The sequence below is a fragment of the Alligator mississippiensis genome, chromosome 14 (assembly GCF_030867095.1).
Source record: "Alligator mississippiensis isolate rAllMis1 chromosome 14, rAllMis1, whole genome shotgun sequence".
Classification (NCBI taxonomy): domain Eukaryota; kingdom Metazoa; phylum Chordata; order Crocodylia; family Alligatoridae; genus Alligator; species Alligator mississippiensis.
The window spans coordinates 13,248,093-13,261,499 of NC_081837.1; the positions used below are offsets into that span (position 1 = coordinate 13,248,093).

At 49.0% G+C, this 13,407-nt stretch overlaps 1 protein-coding gene across 1 annotated transcript in view; it reads left to right on the top strand.

Annotated features, from left to right (window-relative positions):
- CASTOR2 (cytosolic arginine sensor for mTORC1 subunit 2) overlaps nt 1-13,407 on the top strand; it is a 164,045-nt gene that overhangs the window by 149,330 nt on the left and 1,308 nt on the right. The window contains exons 3-8 of the mRNA XM_006274128.4: nt 2,843-3,036; nt 3,456-3,588; nt 4,786-4,909; nt 5,747-5,857; nt 7,059-7,141; nt 10,304-10,398. Coding sequence (XP_006274190.1) covers nt 2,843-3,036; nt 3,456-3,588; nt 4,786-4,909; nt 5,747-5,857; nt 7,059-7,141; nt 10,304-10,398 — 740 coding nt within the window. The remainder of the gene's footprint in view (nt 1-2,842; nt 3,037-3,455; nt 3,589-4,785; nt 4,910-5,746; nt 5,858-7,058; nt 7,142-10,303; nt 10,399-13,407) is intronic.

The following is a 13,407-nucleotide window of genomic DNA, read 5'->3' on the forward strand; positions in this document are numbered from 1 at the left end:
AAAATGGCCATAGGCATGCTTCACAGGGTTGGTTAAATCCAATTAAACAAACATAATAAACACTTTACAGTAATTGCAAATGTAAATGGTGCATCGGCCTCTGTCACCCTTGAGGGAAAGGTCATCTGGGAATGCAAGTTCAGGGCTTCCCAATGCACCACCCTTGTCTGTATCCTTTGCAGGTTCATTCCTTCTTCTGTCTATCCACAGATCACGAAGGCCCCTGCACACTTTTATTTAAGTGTGCCTTGAGATCTGACCTGGATCCCAACAATCATGCCTCCTACTATGCCACACATGTGGAGCAGGCATGGGGTTTTAAGTCACCAGTTACCTCTGCTGGGAGCTTCTGACCCCTATGCCCGACAGCCAAGGGAGCTGTACGAGGCTGGGGGAAATTGGGTACAGAGAGTACATGAAAGAGGAGCTCCTTGGCTCCCCTTGCCAGTGGTCTACATGGCAGCCCTGGGCCCATTTGGAGAATTGGGACTGCCCCGGGGGCTGGTGCTGACAACCAGCTGAGTGTTGACACCAACCCTGGGGCAGCCCCAGACATGCCACATGTTCAATTTAAGGTGCCAAACAAACCAACCATAAAAATGTTCTACATTATATGTGGAACATTTTTATGGCTGGTTTGCCATGTTTTTGCACCTTAAATTAGTTGTGGCATAAATGTAATGTATAGAGGGGCCCAAAGGTCTTTGGTAGCATTTAATATATCACAGCAAAGCCAATGGCCTCCCACGAAGATGGTACATAGAAGTTATCTTCCTTTATGGAAGGGGTAGTCAAGGCAGACAGATTTGGGGAATTGCCCAAGGTCACCTCTTGTCATTAACAGGTTGGGAGCGGAGCTCATATGTCCAGGTTCCCAGCCTCGAGTGATACCACAGGAGCAAGCTCCCTGCTTTCCACTCTGAATTTCATGTTGAAAACATATAGGGGAGACACCTGTTCTGTCAAATGGTCTTCCTATGAAGACAACAGAGAGAGCAACATGGCACGTATTGCTAATGTCAGGCAGGAACTGCTAAGACCTGGGCAGGAGCAAAAGGATTAAAAATGATGGTTTCTTTATACCCTGCACTTTGTGATTCTGGCTGTCTGCAGTGCTTGGGCAGGTGCTCGGTTGTCTGGTACAAGGATTAGATCCCGCCCTTGACGGTCTTATGGGGAAGTGATCTATGCAGGGTGAGTCAGTGCCAGTGCAGCATGATTTGACTTTCCATGAGGGTAGATAGATTTTGCCATCTCATTTTTGCTATGCCATTGTGTTTGCTGTGCCTGGATGAGCAGCCTTCCACAAGGGTTCCCCTCTCAAAGCGCAGTGGCCTCATCGTCCTTTCCACCACGTTTCCTGCTGCCTGTGATTCTGATGGGAAGCTCAGGGACTCCTCTTAGTATTCAGTGGGGAGGGGGTATGGATTGGATCGAGCAGACTTTGACTTGTCCCCTTTTAATAGGGCTGGTTTGCAGCAGACAGGTGGTGCTGTTCTGCACTACACCCCCTCGCTAGCATTTGTCCATACCCAAGGCTGACAGTCGTTTGGAGTAGGGACTCACCTCTAAAATATGCTTGTACAGTTCCCAGTGGGCTCTGGCTTGGGTTTAGGCCACCATAATGAAAATGATGATAAAAATGCCTCTGCACTTCATAGGAGACTGTAACAGGGGGCCTTCTTGGGTCCAATTTCCCTGTGGCCCACCCACCTGTTTCTGGGCTAACCGCCTGCCTTCTCTCCTGCCATGCCTTGATGATAATTAATTAATTGATGTTAATTAAGTTGGAGGCTGCCCATTTCTTGCCCCGATGCCAGGGGGTGCTATCTGCGGCTCCATACCTCCCCTACACCACAGCCCACGCCTTGCAGATGGCATCCAGATGTTACCAACATCACCAGCCCCACTCTGGGCCGCAGAATCCTACTGTTTGAACCCTACCTGGATGCCTCCATTGAGGCGGCCTACTCCACCTTCATTCTAGGCTCCCTGAGCTGCTCCCCCTTGCTGGTGTGGTCCCCCCAGGACCTTTGGCTCTACTGGCGCTGGCCCACCTCCAGGCCAGTCAGAACCCCAGGCCCTCAGCTCTGGGCATCCCTCGTGGTGGGCCCCTGGCCCTTCAACCCTTCCGGTCCTGGCCCCAGCATTGACCAGTCGGGGGATGTCAAGACAGGTTTCTTGAGTCTATGGCCCCACTCTCTCACTGGGGTCCACCTTCCAAACCCTACAAGGGGGCAACCCACCCGGTTGTGAGAGCGGGAGACAAGACACCCCAACCCACCTTTCACCAGGGTGGTAACTGGCCTGGCATTTCCTGGCGGCTCCTGCACCACTGAGAGCCCCACCAGGCCACCCACTCCCAGCAGGGTGCAGTTTTAGGTCATGCCCAGGACCAGGAACCTCCTGACCATCCCCTACAGCTCTTCCCTTACCTCCAGGATGTTCCACAAAGCCTCACAGCCAAATGATGTTGCTACACCCCCAACCAGGAGAAAAATGCCCTGCTTATATAGGCAGCCCTGAATCTAAAATGGTCGCCTTAATTAGGCACCTGCTGGCTGCTTGGCTTCAGTCCTTAAAGTGGCAGGCACAAACAGTGCCCTGCCACACACGCTTTTGTTTCTCTAACAGCCTGACCAAAATCTTGAAATCAAATGTTCTTGGATTACGGAGAAATTTAGGACTTGGTTGCTGAGTGTACATGTAGTCTTGAGACCCGTTCATGAATTAAAACGATTTGGCGGTGATCCAGGTGTTTCATTGCGTGTCCTGATCTAGGTGGATCTGGGGTTCTCCAGCCCTGCAACTCGCTTATATTTTTTCCTTCATCTCTTTGCAGAGCTCCCTTCATCAGAGCACCTGAGCGTGGCAGATGCTACCTGGCTGGCCCTCAACGTGGTTTCTGGAGGAGGAAGCTTCTCTAGCTCCCAGCCCATTGGTGTGACTAAGATTGCCAAGTCAGTCATAGCGCCGCTGGCTGACCAAAACATCTCAGTGTTTATGCTCTCCACCTATCAGACAGACTTCATCCTGGTAAGAGGAAATAAGGTGACGAGAGCAGCTTGTGCATCTATACCCCAACAGAGGAGAGTTTTGTGGGGCAAAGTTGTAACTACACCTTGAAGAAAGCAATAGCATTGCTCACATGCAATGATTGAAACACATTTTTTTTGCCCTGATCCAATCGCCCCTGAAGTCAGTTGGAGTCTTTGTGATGACTCTAAGCCTGTTGGAGGCTGGCGGGTTGGTAACTGGACCAAGGCTATCAAACTTACTCACCAAGCCCCCATCAAGGTGGTAACTGCCCCTGGGCATCTGTCACTGCAAGCTTAAATGACAGGCATGTTTTCCTGCATCCCTTAACACATAATGTCCCCATGATCTCATCTGTTGTCCAGTGCGGGCTCTGTGGGGAACGCATTGTCACAAGTGATTTCTGTCCTCGTTCTCAGGTACGCGAGCGAGACCTGCCCTTCGTGATGCACACGTTGGCCACCGAGTTCACCATCCTCAGGGTAGTGAATGGGGAGACGGTGGCTGCCGACAACCTCGGGATAACGAACGGATTTGTCAAGCCAAAATTGGGTGAGGACCTGCGTTGGCCATCCCTGCTCGGTACTGTGTTAGGGAATCAACAGTCTCTGTGGTTACAGTAGAGTGGAGGACCAGGGGGAGGGGAGGGTGTGTCGTAACTCTATTCCTCAAACTTTTTGTTGAACAATCACTCTGTGTCGTGCATGCAAGCCCTGTTTCAGCCCCTGCTTGAGTCTACCACTCTTTGGAGAAGCACATAAGCAGATGCTGTTAACGTCAGTGAGAACTATGTGCGCTTTGCTGAACTGGGCCTTGGCACTCAGGAGCCTGTAGTGCAACACTGCTTTTCTTCTACCTGTAGATATCAAGAGACACAGAATTAGTAAGACAAAAAACCAGAAAGACCCTTGGGGAAGAGTAGAGCCATGGTGTTGGATTCACATTTCTAGCATAAACGACGTATGTCTCATCTCTGGTTCCAGTGCTAATGCATTTCTAAGTTTACATGAATACTTCCTGGGGACTGCAGTGACTGGCCCATGAAGAATATCACTGTTATTTAATAGATGTGTTTTAGCAAGCTGGGTCGAGGACACATTATGCTTGGTGCTGTATAAATCCTAATAAAGATGATTTTGACTTTGCCAGTCTACCCCATCTAATACACTGCACGCCTTCATGTCTTATTCAGGGTGAAGCCACACTCATTCAGCGTGGCAGTCTGTCCTCTATTAATGGTGGGGCAGGGGTGCAGGAGGCTGTTCAGCACATCTCAGCGTGGGCCAGCCAGCACAAGAGGGATCATTTGAGTAGGAGTGGCTGTGGTGATGGCGGGTGTTGTTATTTCCAATGTGCCTGTTACCGTAGCGTGTAGGCACGATGTGCCAATTTAGAAGAGGAATAGTCAAGTCCCAGAGGCTCTTTTCCTTCTCCCACTCCCACTCAGTGGCTTCCTAAAGAAAGCTAGCCAGGACTTCTCTGCTATCCAGTTATTTGAGGAACCCTTCCTATCAAGAGTACATGTCACTGGGGCTTAACAAGTCAAAAACGCAGGCCTAGCCTGATTTCTGCTTGAACCAAACTCCAAAGGAAAGAGCCTGTCCCCAAGAAAGTGCTGTCTTCCTCCAGTTGACCTTACAAAGATGGTCACTCTGGTCTGTGGCTATTGGAGTTGCATGGATAAAAGAGTTATGCGGTGGCTTGTGAACCTGATACCAAATAGGCTTTACACTTGTGTGTCTCTTTCAGTTCAGAGGCCCGTCATTCATCCCCTTTCCAGTCCGAGTAACATGTTCTGTGTCACCAGCCTGGATCCAGATACCCTCCCCACTGTCGCGACGCTCCTAATGGATGTCATGTTCTACTCCAATGGGTATGTTAAAGCTGGCAAAGCAACGCACGTTGCTGTTTCTGGGTCCAGCTCGATTTTAAGGATGCAAAAATGTGTCACCATCTTCAAGACGAGACTCCAGGGCTGGGCTCATGCAGTATAATGCTGCTGGGCTGCTTCTGGGATGCATCCTTGGGCTGTCATCTTCAAAGCTGTGTTAGAGCAGTGGTTTTCAACCTGTGGTCTGCGGACTCCTGGGTGCCTGTGAAAGATGACTATGATCAATCAAAAGTATGCGAATACCTACACTTACAATTCAAAGGCGTCCGCACCTCTATTTAAAATGTTTTAGGGGGTCCGCAAGTGAAAAAAGGTTGAAAACCACTGCATTAGAGTTTAGGATACCCAATCCACATTAACAGATGTCTGCTTCCTATTTAGCTGGGCTTGCAAAGTAGTAATACAGCCTTTAAGCAGCAGCCTAGCAATGCCAGTTCCTGCCAGAAGATGGCATGGGCACATTGCAATACACTGGCATCACATTGCAAAAAGTTTTGTAAGCCAGGCTTGGATGGCACTGGACCTCTGCAAGAGTGGGGCAATCCAGGGAACAGCTAGACTTTGGGGAAAAACACTTTTTCTCCAGACCAGCATGATGAAATAAAACCTTTTTCTCTGGCAGGAGCAAGGGCATTAGGCTGTATAAAATGCTTGCAAAAAACAAAAAGGAGAAAGGACATAACTAGGTGGAACTCGGTCTCTCTCAGAAAAATGGGTGCACCGAGTCATCTGGTTGCAGTGGCTGTGCCCTCTCTGAAGGGTTGGGATGTCCATTATCCATTGGGCTGTGGGTAACTCTGTTGTGTTTTGTTTTTTCAGAGTAAAAGACTCAGTGGTGGGAAGCGAAGACTCTGGACACATTCGCTTTTTCTCCTTCTCTCTCATTGAGGGTTACATCTCCTTGGTGATGGATGTACAGACACAGCAGAGGTGAGGCTTCACGACTGGCTTCAGCATGGGGTGGGACCGCAACAAATCACGAGAAAACTTTTCAGAAGTATCTCGGTCCCCATTTTCAAAAAAGACTTGAATGCTCCAGTCCTATTAAAAGTCAGTGAGGCCTGGACTCCCAAGTGCCCGAGCCATCTGAGAGTGACCGTGGCGCTTGTTGGCTAGGAACGTAAGAAAAGCTTACCCTTCAGTCTGGGAACAAGAAGATCTTGTGGGTAAATTCTCCAAAGAACGAGAGCAGAGAAGGGGCTTCACATCCGTGCAGCACTCGCTTGGTCTCCATTTCATTGGGACAGTAATGCGATGAATTGTGCCCAGTGCTGCAGGAGCTCACGACCCTGTTTGACAGGCCCAGCAAATAGTCAAGCAGGAAAAATATTATTCTGAGCTTTTGTGTTCAACATTGTCTCACAGATCAGAGTGCACTTTTCTCTGAGGGGCTAGAGACCGTATGGGAAGTTGTGTCCAGGCGCGTTTTGTGGCATGCAAAGTATTTGTTAACCATCATAAGACCTGGTTTTGCAAGCTCCTTTAGCTGCCATTAACTAAGCAGCCCCTGTGGTTTGTGGGATCAACCTCTGGGAAATGGGAAGGATGATCTAAATTGCAGTTAGGACTGATGGTCGGTTCTTTACTCAAGCTCCGACTGCCTGAGTGACTTTGGACGAACCACTTAACCTGTCTGGGCCTCAGTTTCCCATCTGTAAAATGGGCATAATAATAGCATTGCCCAGCCTGACAGGGATGTTGTGAGAATAAACCAGTGGAAGGCTGTGAAGTGGTCGGATGCTGCTGCAACGGTAGCCATATAAACATCTAAGACAGAGAGAGGGGAAGCAGCTTTTCTCCCCCCTGTGGTTCGAAAGCACGAGTCTCATGGGGCCCATGAGCTGATTGATTTCTAGTTTCGCATCGCCAAAACACAGGACCTTTCAGAAAGGCCCTTTCTGCCTCTCTTCCCGGCACAGCCCTAACTTGGCGTCCAAGCGTACGTGCAGTGTTTTCAGTAGAAATACACAAGGGGAAAAGCCAGCCAAATCTGTGTTGGTCACCTCATTTCTGGTCACGTTCACTTCTTGCTGCGCCTCGTCTGTTCCAAGCAGCATGGAAGTGCCCAATGAGGCAGCAGGCAGTGGAGGCGTGACTGTTTTTAATGGCATCCTTTCATAATTTTCTGTAGGTTTCCTAATAACTTGTTGTTTACAAGTGCATCTGGAGAGCTCTGGAAGATGGTTCGGATTGGCGGACAGCCCCTTGGCTTTGGTACGTAAGCAGCTGGAGAAGCAGCTGGGCACAAATGCAGTGATGTTCGCGCCGCCTGGATAACGGGGAAGAATTGGGTTATCAGAGCCTGGGGTTTTTTTCTTTCTTTCTTTTTTTTTTTTTCTTTAAAGGATCCGGGTTTTCCCCAGTAAGAGTCTAATTCCAAGTAGATCCAGTTAGACCTCCCAAATGTAGGCTCAGCTCTTTGAAAATGTTGCGCATCCCTCATTTCTTGTCAGCCTCCAGTGGGGTAGACCTAAGTTTCATGTCTAAGCTGATGTAGGGGTGACTCCACAGCGTCAGTGGCTTGAGTACAGACTGACAGCAGCACGTGGAGCCGCAGAAATGGCCCTCCACGCCCTATCAGCTGCCCGCGTTGCCCTTGAGAGCTGCCAAAATGGCTTTTGCCAAGTGGATCGGGGAGGAGTGCTGCAAAGGAAAAGCCCAAGATTTTCTGCAAATGACTTGCTTTGAAAAATCAGGCCCTATTACAGTGCCTTCAAAGTTTGGACTGCTCAAAAACAGGCACCCAGGATTAGTAGTCACTTTTGAAAAAATTGGCCCCTTTCATTTCATTTTGGTACCTGGTCTCTAGCAGCAGCCGGGTCGGCAACAGCCCAGGACTGAGCAGAACTGGTTGTTCACAAAAGCCCCTGAGAGTTGCATGCAGTCAAGTGAAGGCACATCCGTGATCTCACATGAGTACAGTGCACTGATTGCTGTGAAGTCTGGTCCCAGTTTCCTTAACTGGGCAATACCAAGAGCCGTTCAACATCTTCTCCTTTATGGATGCAGGTCAACACATGATGAGGGAAGGAGGAAAACGGAGTGAAAGGCATCAAACGGAGGTTTTGAAGCATTCTCGCATGCTTCTCACGAGTGACTTTTGTTAGGATTGTTGAAAATCATCCTGGCCGTTGTTCTGTTTTTCGGTATTTACGTTGAATTGTGAAGGGGGGCAGGCGCGCTGGTGCTAGACTGCTCTCTGTGTCCAGGGAAGAAAAGTTCGATTGGCTAATAGGAGAAATCCCTCGTGACGCGGGTTGAGTATGGGAGCAAACTCCCTAGAAAGGCTTCTGAAGGCTGTGGCTTCTAATCACTGAAAGATTGGAAGTGAGGGTTAGACAAACGTTTGTCGCGAGTGGTTCATCCAGAGACAAGCTGGAGCAGGGGGCTGGAGTACATGAGCTCTGGAGGCCCATCCATCCCTCTCTCTCCAGGCTCCCTACATCACTAGTGCCGAAGGGGTCTGATTTTGCAGACCTTGCCTGCAGGAAAGCTCCCAGTTCCTTGTAGCAGGGAAAAAATGAGATGCTGCTATAGCCAGTTGCTGGGCATGAACTCGCTTCTAGGATCCAAAGAGAAGGGCTTTGAGTTCTGACTTTGTCCCTGACGTAGAAGTGTTGCCGTCTGAGGAGCCCAAATGAATCGGCGCTTCTGGTCGTTGCACAGAGCGCCGGGGTTGGCACCTCGGAGGCAAGTGCTCCTTGCTGGAATACGAACAAGCCAAACCATTTCCTGCACGAACCTCAGTCATCGGCAGTGCAGAGCGCTGTCTGGAGTGCCGTCGGGTGCTGGGATGCTCCGGCAGAACATGAAGGGGAAAGGAGGGATCCAAGCAGTGCCTGCCCAAACCAGCCCGAGCAGGAAGGCTGCATTTAGCATCGCTTGGGAGCTCTGCTGAATGCCAGTGCTTGCTGCCTCCGTGTAGGTCAAAGAGCCTTGGTGGTGGAAACTGAGGAGGCGCGCTGGCCGCTGTGCCACGTTCATCTTTAATTGTGCCTCGAGCAGGTCATCCTTTTGCTGCTTTAAGATGTTCCTTCTCAGAGGCCAGTTCTTGTCTCTCGGCTGCAAGCTGAGTTGTTAAACGGGCCATAAACAGTCAGGGAGCCAGTGGAGCGCATGCTGCTTTGTGCCTCCTGGGGCGCGCGGGGAAGGAAAGCTCCTTGTTTTTGGAAAATGAGCTGGTCAAGTCGCTTAATCAGGCAGCCACTTGGAGGCTAAAATAGAAGGGGAGAAGAAAATGATTAAAGCCCTCCCAGGCCAGTGGAAAAGGGGAGAAGGGCAGAAACCAGACCCTCCTTCTGCAAGAACTACACTGTGTTACTCAGTGCATACAAGGCACGAAGTAGTGATCCTGCTGTAGGACACTGAGGAGGTGCTTTGTCATGAAGCTGTCAACCACCAAAGCTCATTCCCTAGTTCTTGTTTTTCTAGGGCATTGTAGACATGCGGAGGGGAAGCCAGGGCAAAGTGGGTAGGTAGGTCACTGCCTCCAAACACTTGTGGCCTTGTTTTGTGATTTGTCTTTGGGGAGGCCAGACAGCAGGTGCCGGGGATGGCTGTGGCCGTGGTGTTGTGAGGGACTCTGTCATGTCAAGGCGCTTCTGAGGCTCCTGCTTTGATGCGATTGTCGAGCCGGAAGGGTCTGTAGAGGTGGCAGTCTGCATGGCTCCTGGTTCTCCTCCCCATCTACTGTGGCTTGCTAAAAGCAACAGAAAGCAGGTTTTGCACATAAGTGGTGGCTGCCAATTGCCACACTTGTGTTACAGGATTACTAGTCGTGGAAAGGAGGCTGTATGGGAATAGCCAGATGGGATCGAGCAGCGGACGATGGGCAGGAACAGGGATTTCCGCAGGGCCCAGTGTTAACGTTGGGTCTGTACAGGTAGGAATGGCGAAGCCCCTGTGCCTGCCACACGAGGACGGGGTCATTGGCTTCTGAGAGCGTGTCCTGATAGCAAAGAGCTGCCCTCTGGCACCGATGTGTACATAAGTGTGTCCACAGAATAATTCAGCCTCCGACTTGAGATCCTTGTTATAGGAAGTAAATGAAATACAAACAGAAATGCCCGTTGCCTTAGGTGCTTCACCCAGACACTGATGGGACGCAGCCTCGTCTGCTTTGGATCCAAGATCTAGCCAAGGATTGATCTGGATTCTGAGGCCAGGTCAATAGACCCGAGGGGTTATTTGCAGAATTGGAAACTGCATCGACTCATCCTCAACATTTCTGATGCCTTTTCTTGCTCAACACGATGCCCGGGTGATGGCTGGAGGGGATGTGAGCTGCTTCTGTGCTGGTGCTGAAAGCTAGGTAGTGCTAGGTCCGCCTCGCTGTCAAAGAGCTCTGCTTGAGTCTGACTTCTCTGTCTCCCGCAGATGAATGTGGAATTGTCGCTCAGATTTCTGAGCCCTTGGCTGCTGCTGACATCCCGGCCTATTACATCAGTACTTTTAAGTTTGATCATGCATTGGTAAGTAGCTCTGGTAGCTCTGCTGGGGTACTGGGGAGATGGCATCTTTCCCCGTTAGAAAAATGAGCACTGTCCTATCTTGTTACAGCTGCTTGCCGGAGGGTTTTGTACAGTATAGCCAAAAGCTTGGGGGGCAGATATAATTTTTTAGCTCCTCTTGTTGCAGACATGCTGCTTGAAGCTCTCTAAATTCAGTGCACAGTGCATTGAGGGCTAAGTGCTGGGGTGGGGTGTCTGTGTGTGGGGAGGGACGGTGGACAGTAGGTATATGGATTGAAAGGTGTTGCTAGTCCATTTTCACTTCTCCCATTTGCAGCAGCTCCCATATTGTCACTCGGTATCACCCCCCTCCTCCTTTTTTTGCATTATATTATGAGCAGTGCCTTGACTGCTGCTGCTCAGTGTCAAATAGCCAGAACCACAAACCCTGTAAACACACAAGCGACAGACGACAGGCAGCTGGATTGTAGTTCCCCCAGGCCAGCCTATGCATGTACCCAACTGTGAATGTCTTTTGTCTCAATTCTTGCAAACGCGGCGTAGTGCTGAGAGTAGCTCTGTCTTGCCAGTGATACAGGTCCAACCCCACTGTCTCTGCACATACAAACAGCTCTGATCTTAGTCTGTTGTGCCCCTGCCTCTGGGGTTTTCAGAGCTCCCTTGTTCTTGGAAAAGCCTACACCGTGGCGCTTCCCCTGCAGCCACAAACAGCATCCCTGTAGCACTGCAGGATCAGGAAGGTCAGTGTTGGAACATGAACCATAGAGGAAGCTGATCTGCCCACGTGCTTTGCCTATTTAGAAACAATCCTCTCCCGAGGTTTCAAAGTGCTTGAAAGCCGTTTGTGTTCTTTGCCGCAACTCTTATGTTCCAGGCTGCATTTAGGGGAAGTACCCCACTGCTTTACACCCCACCCCCTCCCAGCCTAGTTGCTCCATCTCCGATCCACTTTGTGGAAGTGTTCGCACACAGCATCCCGACTAAATGAGTTTTAGCACAGCCCTGTCTACACACTCTCAGGTGGGCCAGGCCAGTAGCATAACCTAATGGGGTGCACCAGCCTCAGGTGTCGACTTGCAGGGAGCAGCATGCAAAAAATAACAGCTGTCACAGCTGCTGGCTGGTCAGCACAAAACTGCCCCGTTCCACCTCGTTTTTCATAACATCACTACACACTTGGTTCCTTGGCCTGACTTGTGACTTGCTAACAGCTCAGATTCCCTTTTTTTTTTTTTTAAACAAAAAAGCCAATTACTTTACATGTTTGCAGTTGGCAGGTACCATTTACAGCCCATAAGGCCTTTGTGTGCAGAACAAACTTAAACACTGTTCCATATGGGAACGGTCAGGGTGCTGTATAGATGATAAACTAAGCCAAGAAGCTGGAAGTGGCTCTGGGTAGTAATTTTGCTGGGTGCGATATGCAAAGCGCTGAAGTGTAAATAGAAATCCAGTTATGCTTTGGCAACCAAAGTGCAAAAAACCTAGCAATGCCTTTTATTAGGCCAGCTGAAAGGGATATTAGGCAAGCTTTTGGGCACAAAACCACCCATCCTCAGGTCTGGGAAAGGGGCAGAGGCTGGCAAAGGTAAATGGAGTGATAACTTTTGAGTAATGCTATGCTGTAAGTGGAAGTTGCTTGCTAAAGCAGAAAGAGGACTGTAAGATGGGAGTGAAGAGCAAGGGGAGGTAGATGAATCACATAAAGCCATTGAAAAAGGAATAGGGATATGGTTACCATTAAAGTACAGAGCAATTAGGAGAGGTGCACTGTAATGAGACACAGAACTCTTCCCTGTGTTTAGTCCATGGTTTTTAGTGACCAGTCAAGTTACGACTCTGTCTGCAACCCCAGCTTCCAAAGCTAGTTGGGTAGGTTTTCCTTGAGTACAAGAATAGAGATGAAAAAGCGGGTCAGTCAGAAGCAGTCTCCGACTGGAGACTGGGTGTCTCTGTCCTTTAGAAAACCTTGCTGTTTCAGGACATACTGGGTGGATGCAGCTGGTGACAATGTTAGTTTACTGCAGTCATCTTGACCAAGCTAGGCCATTCTCCCTACTGTTAAGCTCAGTTTGATAGCTTGCAGGATTATGAAAGTCTCCACGGTAAGTGTAGTTGTGAGAACTTAACATTTAAGGCTTTGAGCTACTGTGCGTGTATTCAACAAGCCCAAGGTGAGCCTTTGGAGACCAAATAGTGTGGTGCGCACCATCTACCTAACGTATGGTATGGGTGATGGGAAGTATGTAACGGGTTACTGTTAAAACCTAGGATGCAGCTATTTGTGTACAGCTATAGTGTGTGAAGATAGGCTCACCTGGCAATCCAGAGTTTGGGCAGAAGAGGGTGCTAGTCAGATGTGTTAAGTGGCAGATTGAAAGGAGGAAAAGGTTTAGCATTAATGTTCGAGGAGAAAAGAAACCTGAACAAAGTAGGAGAGAGATGAATGGACAAACAATTTGCAAACAGCAGAGCAGACTGATGAAATAGAGACGCTAGGAAAGAGGGCTGGCTGAAGTGCCAGGTGCTGGGAAGCTATAACCAACTGCCAACTTCTGAAATATGGCCAGAGCTTCCTTTACACCTGGCCAGACCCACTGTGACCTGAACTGGAAGTCCAGTTTTGCTCATTATCTATCATACTAGTTCCTGTCTGAGTAGTGGGTGTTCGCTAGGGATCCTGGTTTTCTCTGTTTAAAAATCCCAAATTCACTATTAAAATGGAACACCATATATATAACATATAAAAGAAGAGCCATAAATGCTGATTTTTATAAAAGCCGTAAATTCTCTGATTTTAAAAAACCAAAATCAGCAATTTCCATGATGAAAACGAAATGCCATTATATATAGTGCACTATATATAGTGGCATCTCATTTTCATCGTGGAAAAATGCTCATTTTGGGTGGGTTTTTTTTAAATCAGAGAGTTTACAACTCTTTTTTTTTAAATTAGTGAATTTGCAATTTTTGAACTGAGAGAACCAGGTTTCCTGGTTATGACAAATT